The sequence below is a fragment of the Haliotis cracherodii genome, unplaced genomic scaffold (assembly GCF_022045235.1).
Source record: "Haliotis cracherodii isolate W230 unplaced genomic scaffold, xgHalCrac1.p SCAF_2, whole genome shotgun sequence".
In the NCBI taxonomy this organism is placed as follows: Eukaryota; Metazoa; Mollusca; class Gastropoda; order Lepetellida; family Haliotidae; genus Haliotis; species Haliotis cracherodii.
The window spans coordinates 53,846,469-53,861,016 of record NW_027266275.1 but is presented as its reverse complement, the minus strand read 5'-3'; the positions used below and the strand labels follow the sequence as shown (position 1 = coordinate 53,861,016).

The 14,548-nt window shown below is 41.9% G+C and overlaps 1 protein-coding gene across 1 annotated transcript in view; it reads right to left on the bottom strand.

The window, feature by feature from the left end:
• Positions 1–258: 258 nt before the first annotated feature.
• LOC139468229 (uncharacterized) overlaps positions 259–14,548 on the bottom strand; it is a 36,586-nt gene continuing 22,296 nt past the window's right edge. The window contains exons 14-23 of the mRNA XM_071250059.1: positions 13,686–13,856; positions 12,886–13,046; positions 11,659–12,359; positions 10,469–10,608; positions 9,884–10,025; positions 7,713–7,951; positions 5,200–5,377; positions 4,186–4,616; positions 2,461–2,719; positions 259–2,026 (exon numbers count right to left, since the gene is read on the bottom strand). Coding sequence (XP_071106160.1) covers positions 1,506–2,026; positions 2,461–2,719; positions 4,186–4,616; positions 5,200–5,377; positions 7,713–7,951; positions 9,884–10,025; positions 10,469–10,608; positions 11,659–12,359; positions 12,886–13,046; positions 13,686–13,856 — 2,943 coding nt within the window. The 3' untranslated portion in view covers positions 259–1,505. The remainder of the gene's footprint in view (positions 2,027–2,460; positions 2,720–4,185; positions 4,617–5,199; positions 5,378–7,712; positions 7,952–9,883; positions 10,026–10,468; positions 10,609–11,658; positions 12,360–12,885; positions 13,047–13,685; positions 13,857–14,548) is intronic.

The window sequence follows — 14,548 nt, the reverse complement described above, 5'->3', positions numbered from 1 at the left end:
TGCTGCATTCATCACGGTGTTGTGCGGGAGGGAGATAGCGGTGTTGTTTTCTTGATTACATACTGGCAAAGGTAGTCTCGATTCCAACCACAACTGAACGTCACATAATGTAAATGAAAGATTGATGCGTGTCCGGTCTTTCAGTACTAAGCTATTTGAAATTATAAGTTCCACGGACTGTGATTCTAAGTTTTTTATTTCAACAAGTGAATAAAATATATTAATGGAATAAACAAGAAAAGCGTGGTATAGCACATTTATTATATAACAATTCTCTATAATAGATATAAATTAGTTGAGTATTTGTTTTTACATGAAAACGATTTATATACATTTCAACACATCTCTGACTCCAAATGGTTTGTCAAAAGATTCTTTCAAAGACTACCTGGTCAGGTAGCTGTACATCTTGGACGGAATATGATAAGAAGTGTTTTTTCACAGACAATATTTGTCACAATTATAACATCAATACTTCAGAGTAATGCTTTCATGTAAAACACCGTTTGGTCACCGTTGTAACACAACTGACATTGTGTGTATCGAATCCAGTTTGATGGAAAGCGCATGATATTAGGCTTGTCTGATAATCTGGCTAGATTGGTTCATTTTACAAGCCAGATTGATTCTTGAAGCTTTTTCTGGATTCGGGACAGCAAACCACACTAACAGCACATACATTTATCACAGTCTATACGCTATCACAATTCCCGTAGGGTATACAGGTCGTCCTAAAGAGCGATGAATGTGCATTACAACACAGGGATGCTAACAAAATCGTAAGTTTTAGTATTAAAAACACATTTAACGAAAACCGTACTTTCTGTATAAAAAGACTTTGTAAAGAAACATTTTAACAGTTGATACATCTATTTCAAAATAATTTTCGATTGGCCGTTGGAAGATAAAAATAACAAAGACAATTTACATGAGAGAAAATGCTCTGTCAGTTTAGATACCTCATTTTAAGTGTATTATTTCAATAAAGTTTATATCAACTGTCTTTAAAAGCTCCTGTACATGAAATATATATTAACATGTCATTTTTTGAATTATCAAAGTAAATTTGTAATATCAGTAAAAAATAATTGGAACAACAGAGTGTATCAACCTCAATAATAATTATATGACTTTCAACTTTAAAGGGTCAGTCTATTGGTAATCAGATCACAATGTCCATTTCGGCGATATATGATTGTTCTCTACAAATAACCGCGCACATAGAAAGACTTGTAGTCTACGACACACAACTACGTGGTGTGTTACAACCAGATTCGAACTCCTGGGTCGTAGTTGTTTACAAGAGGCTCGGAGGGAGATGCAGGACTCACTGTTTCCAGAAAATGCAAACTGATTAGTCTTTAATATGGCTTTAAGTGCAAGCGCATCTATTGTTTAAATGTACAATTTCATGATACCAAGTTTATGAAATATTCAGTGGTATTGCTTTTGATAAAAAATATGGATCATGTTTTGCATTGAGCCCCTTGATAGGTGCAAGAGGACTAAGTAAACCCAAGCAGGCCTTTGAGTCTCTTCCACATGAAGTCTACGATCTCGTGTTCGTTGGACTGTAGGGCTACGTTCGCCTTGACTTGAGTAAAAGCGTCGCCGATGATGGTGAGGAAGATGCTCATGAGGCCGATGTAGATGACGCCGATGAAGCTGAAGAAGAAGATTGGCCCAAGGAACTTCTGAGCATCTGACATCGCTTCAAAGTCAAAGCTGCCGAGTGCGAACGCGAACATAGACTCCGCCGCCCCGATGATGCTATTGTAGGTCACCATTGCCTGGCCGAACAGCAGGTAGGCTGTAGCCGTGAAGGCGAAGAAGTACAGGAGGAAAGCGACGGAGAACACCTTGAGGTCTTTCGTGGCCAGTTTGACTGTGTCCCCTAGCATGCTCATGCGCTGGTTGAACTGCAGCAGCTTCATGAACTGGATGGTGGCCATGAACACAACGACGGCCATGACGTAGCCGTACGTCTCATCGTACAACGACACCGACTGGAAGTTCACGAAGCCGTCTAGGAAGAAAACAGATTATAAAACAATGTTTTTCTTATTTTAATAACATTGAACAGATGAAGAAAGATGACTTTGCTTATTAGTAACAATTTAGATGAAGGCTAGAACAGATCACATCAGAGCATAGCAGGAATAATGCTCCTCTTATACAGGGAAAATGTTAGCCATTTGGGCATTCGAACAAGGCCGACAAGAGTACGTACCAAATTCTTTGAGGGCATTGGGAATGTTCCGTAGTAATTTTTTATAACAAAATACCACTATTCTAAAATGTATTCTGAATGTTCTTCATTAAATAGAAGAACTGAAGAACAAGGTCGAAAGCGTACTTATAATTATAGATAATTTGAAAACAGTTCTGTTATACACAGTTTTGACATATAAAAAACGTTCGCTGTACGCATATTTTGTGGCGATTGAGAAATAATCTTACCCGACTCTCTGTCATGTAGCGAGTGCATTGCGATCTCTGTGAGGATGTGCTTGAAGGCATACATGACGATGCAAGCGACGGCGAAGCACAGCAGGACGAACTCAAGGATCATCCAGAAGTTCTTGAAGTATTTGAGTCTCTGCTTCTTTACTTGACTGACACAGCGGATGAAGAAAAACAACGTGAAGCAACCATAGATTATTTCAAACAGGAGCACCACCAGTCCCCAGCCACCGACATAGCTCAACAGGCGGAATATCTGGAGAAGAAGAGGAAGAGACATAGCTCAACAGGTGCAATATCTGGAGAAGAAGAGGAAGAGACATAGCTCAACAGGCGGAATATCTGGAGAAGAAGAGGAAGAGACATAGCTCAACAGGTGCAATATCTGGAGAAGAAGAGGAAGAGACATAGCTCAACAGGCGGAATATCTGGAGAAGAAGAAGGTACTTGCAATTGTGAGCATCCTCACCTGCTCCCAGCCACCGACATACCTCAACAAGTGGGGAATACAAAGACAAAGAGTAATTGGAGAGTCAGAGAGAAAGAAAAAATAGGAAGCCAAAGAAAGTGGCATGATGAGTTAAAAATAACGAAAGAGGTCAAAGTAATATAAAAAAGATAGTTGATATAGTGTAATACTGCATGATTATAAGAGTGAGTGGGTCGGGTTTGAATCCTAGCATTGTGGCCAATAGTATGAGCATGGCTACTCGGCATGGGTACGTTGAGAGACAATATCGACCATTTCTGTGATAAACCATTGCGTTTCCATTTCAGTCGCCCTTGTCAACAATAATGTTTGTTTGTTTGTCGTTCAACGGCGCACACAGCAATATTCCAGCTATATGACGGCGATCTGTAAGATCAGATTTCATGCGAACAGGTACAGTCTTTCATATATGTTCCATGTAAATTGAATCTTTTGGGTATGAGTTTGTTTGGGTGGATAATTATTCTCAGAATCCAACATTATGGCTGTGAGCGATACAAACTAAGTGTATTGTGAGAGTGAGTGAACCACTGAGTTTTGGTTTTGGTTTTGGTCTTTGACAAATCTTTGACTTATCGCGACAACATGGTCATCCGCGCCCCTTCTTATACGATGAACTGTTTGTTTGTAGCTTACCGCCGCACTCTTCAATATTCCAGCTATATGACGTCGGTCTGTAAATAATCGAGTCTAGACCAGATAATCCAGTGATTGACATCATGAGCATCGATCCACGCAATTGGGACACGATGACATGCATCAAGCAAGTCAGCGAGCTTGACCACCTGATCGCTTTAGTTGCCTCTTACGACAAGTATAGTCGCCTGTTACGGCAATCAAGGGTTGCTGAAGACCTATTCTACCCCGGATGTTCACGGGTCCCAACAAGAATGAATTATGTGGAATGGGTCAATGACACAACTACTATGTACACTTGCAATGTCAGATGATACATCAGTTTGATGCTTGTGAATGTTACACTGCAGTTCTCGTCATTGACTTAATTACCTCGTTTTCACTTCTTTTTATGATTTTATATTATAATAAGAATAAAAATAAGAATTATAATAATTATAATCCATTTGTATTGCGCTTTTGAGGAGTTGACAAGATTAACGGTCATATCACCATGTTCTCCTACCGGGTACCCATGCACTGCCGTGTGAACAGAGGCATATTTCCAACAAAGTCACCTCTACCTCCTGTTACCATGACATCAGTTGTACACCCACCTTCACTTCAACTCTCGGCACGGCAGAACCAGTCGCCATATACTCGATCACAAAGACAGCGGATGCGAACAGGTTCACGTTAGGATTGTACAGGGTGAACTCCATGAACACAGCACGAGTCCTCAGATCCAGCCAATCGTTGTCCTGCAGGTTTGCAACAATCTGCTTCGTCCTGCAGGCCTGTCGCGCCAACAGGGCCACATAACCACCTCCCTTGTACGTGGCAATCGTGGCCACGTAAGGGGCATTGGCAAGTTTGACAGAGCTCTGGTAAACCCAGGGCGTCTTCCACTTCTTGCTGTCTGTTTTGTTCTCTTCCGGAATAATGTCCCATTCTGGAAGATACGGCTTGGTGTCATCGTCCGTCCAGCCATATTCGTCTCGACAGTGGTCAATGATGGTCTGCATTCGGGGCTGCACTGTACAAGTATCTGAGGACGACAAACGATGCAAGGTTAGCGAGTGATGCGCAGCAGATTTAGGCCTCTCTTGTTTGTGATTTTCTAATTAAGAAAAAGTAAAAAGTTTTTCACATGTCATAGGGTTACTAAGTGTTCTCTTCATAAACTTACCTACTTTAAAGATAATAATAAAATGAAATTGCTTTTCTTTCAATCCAGTGATTGACATCATGAGCATCGATCCACACCATTGGGATATGATGACATGCATCAACCAAGTCAGCGAGCCTGACCCCCGATCCTGTTAGTCGCCTCTTACGACAAGCATAGTCGCCTCTAACGACAAGCATTGTTTACTGGCGACCTTTTCTAACCCGGATCTTCACGAGTAACGTAATTAAAGAAAACGCATACTGTGGTAGTGACATGTAGTTTAAAAAAAAAACAGGATCCAATGAATACCGACTATATTAGGAGAATCTTCCTTAAACATATTTGGCTGTAAAATAACCGATGTCAAATCTCAAAATATCCTCACAAAAATAATTAAATACGTCTCAACCTGGAGATATGTCAGTTTGCAACTGCATGCCAAACAATTGTCTCCCCTTACCTTCCTTGACCCTCATCTGCCTGAGCCTGGCCACGCCAACTCTGCGTGTCTGATGGTCATTTATACACGCCCTGTCATGCCAGTCAGTGATCTCAGAGTCGTTGGCGTAGTGGGTGGCGTACATCGCGGGGATGAAGGTTTGGTTCAACCAGTTCCAGTAGTCGGGTATTGTGGAGATCTGAAACACATGGGACGTTACCGAGACTGGTATCTACACCTTGATGTTACTAAACAAAGCAGGCTGTCCTGAGTGCAGTGGATTATGGGTTTCGTCCCCAGTTACAACTTGTCTGGTTTAGGTAGTCGGGTGGACTCGCATTGATGATGCGTTGAGGAATAAAGCCTTAACTGTGTGCAAGTGAGCACTGTGTTATCCAGGATATCGGAAAGCAGCACACATGCAGACATGCAGCCAACATATGCTAGGGGAACGAACTGTCTATCTGCATTATCATATATAGTGTATAGTGCGTGCTTCCATCGGCCGTGCAAACATTAGGCCGCTTTGTGGTGTAGTCCCTTTGTCTAACCAACGAATCAAAAAAACGTCAAGTTCGAGCGAGGGGAAAACCAACGAATGCTCTGACCAATGAGCACTCAGATTACATCGGCAACAGTTCCCGCGCAACATGTGTCTTGCGGCCTCTACTCTAAACCTTCCTTCAATGTAAAACCACGATAGGGTTCGCCCAAAATTAATGCACGGAGTAGGGGTCATGTGACTTCTGTGAGTAATATAACGCCCCATTCCATTACTATTGATTGTGTCAATACTACACCCTCACGTGGCAATACATATGCACGGTTTATGGAGGAATGTTTTGCATACAAACCCGTGAAGTACTGACCATGCATGAGTTTACTAAGGGCATGTACCCTTGGTCCACTGGCAGTACATTTAAACGATTATAAGGTGTGGATATACAGCTGAAGTCTGCAAATGATGTGGCAGTTGCAGTACAATTTTAAAAACGTCAACACCAATCGATTATTCTCCGAAACAGATTCCAATGGGCGCAAAAAGCAAACATGCGGTGAATATAATATAAATAATATCACTGAAAATCGGTGATGAAACTAGGCATTCGAGGAAAAGGGTAAGCATGTCCTGCTCTACCGGTAGCACCCGCCACTAACACAAGCTGCACACAGAGGTAAGGGTTTGTTTGTTGTCTGGCGCCGCACAGCTGTTTTCCTGGTCATGGACCAGACAATCCTTTTTGATTTTGTTGATACGTTAATTTAAATAACGTCTGCTGTGTACATGCAATGTTCTCAATGTCTGATCACGATCATGATTAGAACCGGACAGGGGACTGATATACTGCCTCACGAAACCATAGTGGCATGTAGGCTTGACTGACAGATGTAATGTGAGGACCAATGGTACAGACATATAGATACACATCTTCCCGAGGCAAGGGAGTCAACTAAACATAAAAGTCCAATTTCCACCCTTGCCGAGCTAGGCTGGAATTATGGAGTTATACTTTGGCTGGACTAACGCGTCTTTGCATGGTCCAATCAAAATCGCGTAATAAAATCAACATCCGGTTCGTAAACCGCCGTGCAGATTTCGGTCGATTGCAGGATTTGAAAACCATGTGTAACGTCAACTTAGCGTCAACAGATATTTTCCAAATCTTTTCTTGTATTTAATCTAGGTGCTCAAGTGATTCAATGTACTTCGGGAAGTGAGACCCGTTTTATTACAATATAGATCTTGATTATCGATCAGATCGTCTTGACTGGGCGCCGCCATTTTGTTTGAAGCAAATGCAAGTGATATGAGTGGTGGAATCTGATTGGTCGATAGGAGGGACATAGAAGGGACACGACCCATCATAGCCACTTGTGGTGCTACGATCGAACACAGGAATTCCGACCGGAACTGGACTTTTACAGTCAGCTAACTCCCTTGCCTCGGGAAGATGATAGATACGAGGAAGATATATTGATCAAAACAATACCATTCCTTGTGAAGTGTCTTGTGTAATTATATATACTTAGACTATTCCAGAAAGCGGGGTTTTCGTACTAAAGGGGTTTTCAACATAATACCGGTCCAGTGCTAGAAGTTGTGTTGGCTCAGTGCGTACTAGGTCTAGGACGTACCTACATGTATAACCAGTTGGATGACCATCATGCTATTTCGTCATCATGTTTAACTATTTTAGATTTGTTTATGGTCTCGAAATATGCCAAATACGAGTATAACGCTAAATGCAAACACGCTCTTATATCTTAAGGTCCCAGTTATACAAAATTTGCCTCTCAATGTATTTCGTTCCCTGAAGAGCATGTAACGAATATTGGATTTGCAGTCAAAATGACTGATTATTGACAGGCCTACGCTGATTCACGGTATCAGAAACATCTTCTGGGGATCTATTCTCATTTTTTTAAGTAGGCCAATTGCCCTGTTGGGATTGAATAATGTTTAGCATGGTAAAAGAAACCTTTGGGATTTGTTTCTGATATATAAGGCACTTCAGTAAATGATTGATACATACTTTTTCAAACTTGCCCACGAATCTGTTCTTGATGTTTTGACCGAAGCCGAAGCTGTCCGAGTCCCTCTGTTGGTAGGAGAGGAAGAAGATGACGAGGACGAAGAAGGTGTAGATGATGATCTCCTTCAGGACAGCTTCCATCTTGATCTCCTTCAGTCTCAGATCTCTGACCTCATCGAGGTCCTTGGTGTCGGGTGGGGCATATTCGCTGTTGGCCATTTTCCGTTGAAGGAGGATGGCTGTAGAAAAGGTTTCCGATTTAGAAATACAGTGATAGATTGTTGAGCCGAAGCTCCTAGGACCATTCATTCCATGTTGCGTTCCTGCAGTTCGAGATAACCACAGTGATGATATTCTGCCAAGAAGTTACATCGACTCCAAGGATAAAACAAGTGAGTTTGGCGAAACCGCATTATCAGTGGTTCATATTGGGAAAGGGAAGTCACTCTAATTTCAAACGGGAGCTATCTCCGTTGTTTTCGTATTTGCGAGTAATGGCGTTACCCACGCTGTACGTTGTTGGTCCAGCTATTAAATGCCCAGCTTATCCCTAAGGTAAAACGTATTCTTAATCAAATGCTTGAATGCATTATATATTTATGTTTCCATCCGTACATCTTCTAAGATTGGTTCAGTGCTGATAACCATTTTCTAAAATGTGGGCCCACATCTTTCCCGTCATCTATTGTGATCAAAACAAGTGGGCCCACATTTGTATTTCGTCTAGCTTCGTTAGGTTGTTTCGTTAGTTCTGATAATCAATCCCTAAATGTGGGCAGACGTTCTTTCGTCATATTGATTGCAACAGGAGGGACCACATTTGTTAATCGCTAAATTCTACTTAAATATTGATAATCATTTTCTCAAATGTGGGCCCACATTGTTCCCGTCATATATGGTGATCGAAACAAGTAGGCCCACATTTGTATATCGCCTAGTGGGTAGACGTCCTTCCGTCATAGTGATTGCAACAGGGGGGACCACATTAAAAAATCGATAAGCTTCATTAGCTTGGCTTACTTATAACCATTTTCTTAAATGTGGGCCCACATTGTTCCCGTCTTATAGTGATCGAAACAGGTGGGCCAACATTTTTAAATCGCTTGGTTTCATCAGGTTGACGAAGACATTTAGGCTAGTGGGCTCACGTTTGTCATTACTTTGCATGGGTATGTGACATTATATGTTATTCATATTTTGTAAAATGGATGGGAAATATCTTTATAAATCATTTCGTGTGACGTTAATTCCACGAAAGGCACAAAAGTCTTTGTAGTTTGAATAACGACGTAATAGCTGACCACACTAGTTTTACAAAAATATCTACAAAGCAAGAAATTTAAATCTACTTCAAATTAAATTTACAGAGGCAATACCACTCATTCTACTTTTTCCAATATAACACATCAATCTTTTCATAAGTGTTGGTGGCGATATAAGCCTGAAAATATGTCTACACTTGAATTGATCTCGGACACGATACAAGCCTCAAACGTTTCCGAGAACTTGTTCCATAAAAGGAATAACTCATGAATATTAATGACCCCACGGCCTAGTTTGGCGATGTTCGTAGAAGTGAGTCCTGCTGTATTGGCATCTTATTTGTACATCTTAATCCAATTATAAGTCATAATACTTATTTTAAATAGACAAATTAGGAGTTCGTTATGCGGGTTTGTTTACGTAGCACATATTCTCAACAACAAGTGCGTTTAGTTTCGAATGTGGGCCCACCTCGAACTTTCGATTAGGCAAACGGAGTTAGCTCCCTTCTCGAACCACCGATAATGCGGTTTCGCCGTGAGTTTTTTTTGGCTTCTCGCTGCTTTGGATGGTACTTTAGTACTGTAAGCGTGATGTTGGAGGAAATATCCAAAGTCATGCAAGGACTTGACGAAACCCACAAGCACGGGTGTGGTGCTACCACATCTAGAAACACAATCACTTCGGTTCTGGGATTCGAACCCACGATCACATGTTTCAGGTACAACTGAGTGACGTTTCACTGCACAGTGAACTGATGGGCCATAGATTGTAATGAACAGTACTTTAGTCCATTTAATGGAGTAACAGGCTTTTGAAAACAAACTTCCACTTTATGAATAAGAAAACAAGGAAACAATCAACGAAAGTTAAATCACATGTCATAGAATATTACATGAAACACAAACCAGACACTGTGGCAGGGTCCTGCTTCTTGGACAAGAGCTCCTCGTCTGGAGCAAGGACGTTGTCGATGTTCTCGTTGAGGTCCTCCTCGTCTAACTCCGGCTTCTTGAGGATACACGCGATGAAGGCCACGATGAGCAGCACCTGGTAGAACACACACGGTCATCAAGATCTGGCACACGGTGATCTGGGAACATTGCTGGTCGTATAGTTTTAGTCCAATGAAAAGTTTCATTGCCCACATGGGAACAATGTGTGAAGCCCATTTCTGGAGTCCCTTCATATTTAGTCTAATTGCTGGAATTACTAAACGTGGGGGAAAACCATACTCACTCACATTCTTGAACTGTATGTCAATTGCTGAAATGATGTTAGACTCTGAGAGAAACATAGACAAATCATTTCCACACATTTCCAGCGCTTGAAGACATGCAACCTCTCACTCCACCCCTCTTCTCGGAATAGCATATGTTCTGCGTTAATGTCAGATATCCGGAGTGTAAGGTCTGATCCAAGACTACCATTGTCAACCACTATTAGCACCATTAACTGAAGGGACTGCGGATCTCACAACTGTCTGATCTTACCTTCACTGGCTGCACGATAATGACTGACTGGAAGAAGGAGAGGACGAAGGCAATGAGCCACTCGTTGGATTTCTCCTTGCCCCACTCCATACTGTACAGGATGGTGAAGAATGCCGAACCTACGACGCTCAGGAAACAAACTGGAAATAAGAAATACTATATTTGAACAAACAAACACCGAATGTTATCAACCTGGAGACTATATGTAACCCAATCTTGGAAATACATTTTAAACCAAAAACACACACACGGATAGACACATTTATTTGAATTATGAGTGAGTTAGGGAGTTGGGGTTTCAAGCCGCTTTTAATAATATCCAGTAATCAGCTTAATTAGGGAGGAAATCACTTTGGTGAAACCCACGAGCACGGGTATGGTGCGACAAACCTAGAAACATATCGGGGTGTACCGGGATTCGAACCCACAATCATAGGGTTCTGACCTCAGCACAGCACTTTGTGACGCTTTAGACGAGTGGGCCACCCGTGCCCCGAATTGTTTTATGACAATGATCAGGGAAAAGGCACATTGTTTGGAAAACTTTTACGAACTGCGTCACTTTAGGCTTTCCTACATCAAACTGACACGCTGTGAAATATTGAAAAACTTTCAAAGTGGCGGTAAACTCACTCACTGGCATCTTCCCGAGGCAAGGGGAATTTACTGACTATAAAAGTCCAGTTTTCACCCTTGCCAAACTAGGCTGGTATTATGGAGTTACATTTTGGCTGGACCAACGAGTCTGTGCATAGTCCAATCAAAATCGTGCACCGAAATCGAAATCCGGTTCGTAAACTGTCGTGCAGATTTCGGTCGATTGCAGGATTTGCAAAGCATTTGCACCGCCATTTCGTTGTCAACATATATTTCACGTTTTTAATCAAGGTGCTCGCGTGATTTGACGCACTAGGTAAGACTCGTGATATCACAATATAGATCTTGATTATTGATCAGATCGTCTTGACTTTTTGTGTGAAACAAATGCAAGATATACGAGAGGTGGAATCTGATTGGTCCACATGAGAGGCTTATAAGGGACATAACTCGTAATAACTACTGGTGGTGCTACGATCGAGCCCAGGAATTCCAGCCAAGTTCGGCAAGGGTGGAAACTGGACTTTTACAGTCAGTTAACTCCCTTGCCTTGACTCACTGGGGACTTGGACATAGAATCGTGACCTACTCACCAACCCATGCGATATAGGTACACCAGTGAGGGAGACTCCACGGCTTCTTCTTCCTCTTCGTCTTCTTCTCCAACCTGATTTCTTCATGCCCTACTCCATCCTCATCCATATCATACTTGTTCTTTTGATGGAAACTCAGGATGCCGGCCATACTTTCTTTGAACTTCTGCATCTTGGTTTTCTGAGTCTTGGATCCAAACATTCCAGCGGAATTGTGAATGTTCTTCCAGCGATACTTCTGGCCTCGTTTTGGTTCTTGTTGGTTCTTCTGCATGATGGCGTTCTTCTTGGGCCTGCATCTTCTGAAGAATGTCACCATGATGAAACTGGCGGGGAACACGATGAAGGTGCTGATGATACTGACAAAAATAGATTGTAGCGTTATTGAGATGGGTCCAATCTGGATAGCGGTAACGTTTTCTTGCTTCCCTTCGGTCTTGAAGAACATGCAGTTTGATATCATGGTGAGGAAGAGCAGTGACACGCAGCACGAGATTCTCTGGACGCGGGTAAAGTTACTTCTCGTTGGGCGGGAGAACACCGACACCCACAGGTGTTCATTGGTCAGCTTCTTCCGAGCGGATGACGAGAAGAGGTGCTTGAAGGCCACCAGATCGTTGAGCCCAGCCACGGGAAGGATTCTGTCAACCATCCCGTCGTCCTCTTCTACAGCCAGCCATCGATCACACAAGAAAAACGATCTGTAAAGAGATAAAATTTAACATTAACTACTTGAATACATTAACCGTTAAACTAATGTAAATGGTATTTTGTCTTTTGTGTTTAATATTGTCTTTTGAACATTTCAGTATATGCAGCCAATTGAATTTCAGTTGAGTTATATTTCAATATATAAGAGAGCTACGCGACAAACCGCAAAGAACAATGTGGTTTATTCCACGATAAAGCATTGTTCTCATGACGTCATTCATGAAGATTTGAACATACGCGCGCAACTTGATGATGCGGGAAATACCAAATTTACTCCCACTTAGGGCTTGGCCCCTCATGGTTTATTCTCTCTGCAGTGTTTTATTGTAAGATAAACAGCTCCCTTATATCACTCCAACGTATATGTTGGGATAATCACTGTATGGAAATAGTATTTGCATTTTCTTAAGTAACTCGACGTCAGGCATCAATCTTGTTAGAAGTTTCAGAACCAATTTCAATTTGAGAGAAATAACATACCAAATAAGTAACAATATTTGTGTATGTAGTACTGACTTTTCACCAGTCTGCAGGTCCGTGATTTGCACCTGGTCCAGGTACCAGCTCTGCTGCTTGCCCTTCCCGCTGTTGTCATGCCAGATCCTCATGAAGGCCAAGGACCCCAGGGAGCTCTCCACACTCATCACATAGTTCATGATGGATCCGCGGCCCATGTGCTGAAGATGCAGCAAACCAACGTCATCCTCGCATATCGGGGTCATATCTTCAGAATCGTATTTGATCGTATGTGTGTAATGATGTATGGTATAATGTTCGCACTGGCTGTGTGTATATGGTTTTGCATATGCGTCTGAGGCCTTCATGCAAATCATCTTCTAACTTCTAACTAATTGATTGTAATTCCTCAGACAAAAGTATGTTCGATATCAGCCAGAAGATTCCAGCTGTTTTTCTTGATATTATTTTTATTACGCAGTGACAATTCGTGTCGTTGTATGTAAGTTTAATGGCAGGTAACCAACAATGTGCAGTGTGAGCGATGTTCAATGCCAGTCACCAATGAAAACACATGGTTGACGGTAATAGCAATGAAGGATATGTACAGTGAACAGGGCACCCATTGTGATCAACCGATTTCACGTTTTAGTTAGCTGTTACGACAGGCATAGGTTATAATCACATGGGACCACAGAGAGTTTAGACATGTTGGTACTTTTTAGTTGTTTTGAAACCAGAATCAATTTCTTTTCCAATATGGTCGGTCATAAAACAGGCTATAGTCACAAGTACAGAGAAATGGCACATTGGGGAGACTATCAAATATCAAATTTATTAGTTTATGAATGAATCCCCACCTTCCGCTTGCCGTCGTCCAGTCGTCTTACGCCGGTGTCACTGTCGTCGCCCGAGAGGATGATGCTTATCTTGGAGTCGGTGCCGGCGTTCTTCCTCATGCCGGTCTGTATCGACACTTGGTAGTGATAGTTGTCGGATGGGAGGTTGTCAACCAATGGCGTCGCCCCCCACTGAAAGCAATTATATGGTGTTATTCGAGGGTGTTTTGTTCTTGACGTTGTTGGAGTGAATGAGTGAGTTTGGTTAAACGCCATTTTGAGCAGAATTTCAGTTCGCGGCATGTCAGCTATGTTTCGTAAAAAGTGACAAAGGTCCTACAAGAATTGCCACAATGAAGATGTGGACGGAACATGGATCCTAATCAGCGTGAATCTGGAATTCGAAGCAACGACCCTGGCACTAAGGGCGGCAACACTTCACTGCGAATTGCGCCGCCCTAGACCCCTGCGCTTCCCTTGCCCTTCGCCGAATTGGAAGACCAGAGGGAGTGACAGAAGACAAAAACTTAGTTTATAATAATATACATCTATGATATAATAACGCGTGTCATATTTCAGAAGCAACTACGTTGACCACCATATCAGAAGATAAATCTGCAGAACCGTTGGTAACTCCATTTAATTTTAAGAGGGTTTTGACATTCTTCAGAGCCAAACAACGGCCAATTGAACTTCATCTGCCGATCTGAGTTTTAAATAGAAAATAAAAAGAAACATTTGTGTTTGATGGTATCTTGTTGGATGAAGTGAATGAGTGAATTGAGTTTAACGCCACATTGAATAGTATTTCATTTATATGAGGGTGTGTTAGTTTTATGTGGCAGGAATTCTCTGTGCAGATGTGCGTCCTCTAGGCGTACAAG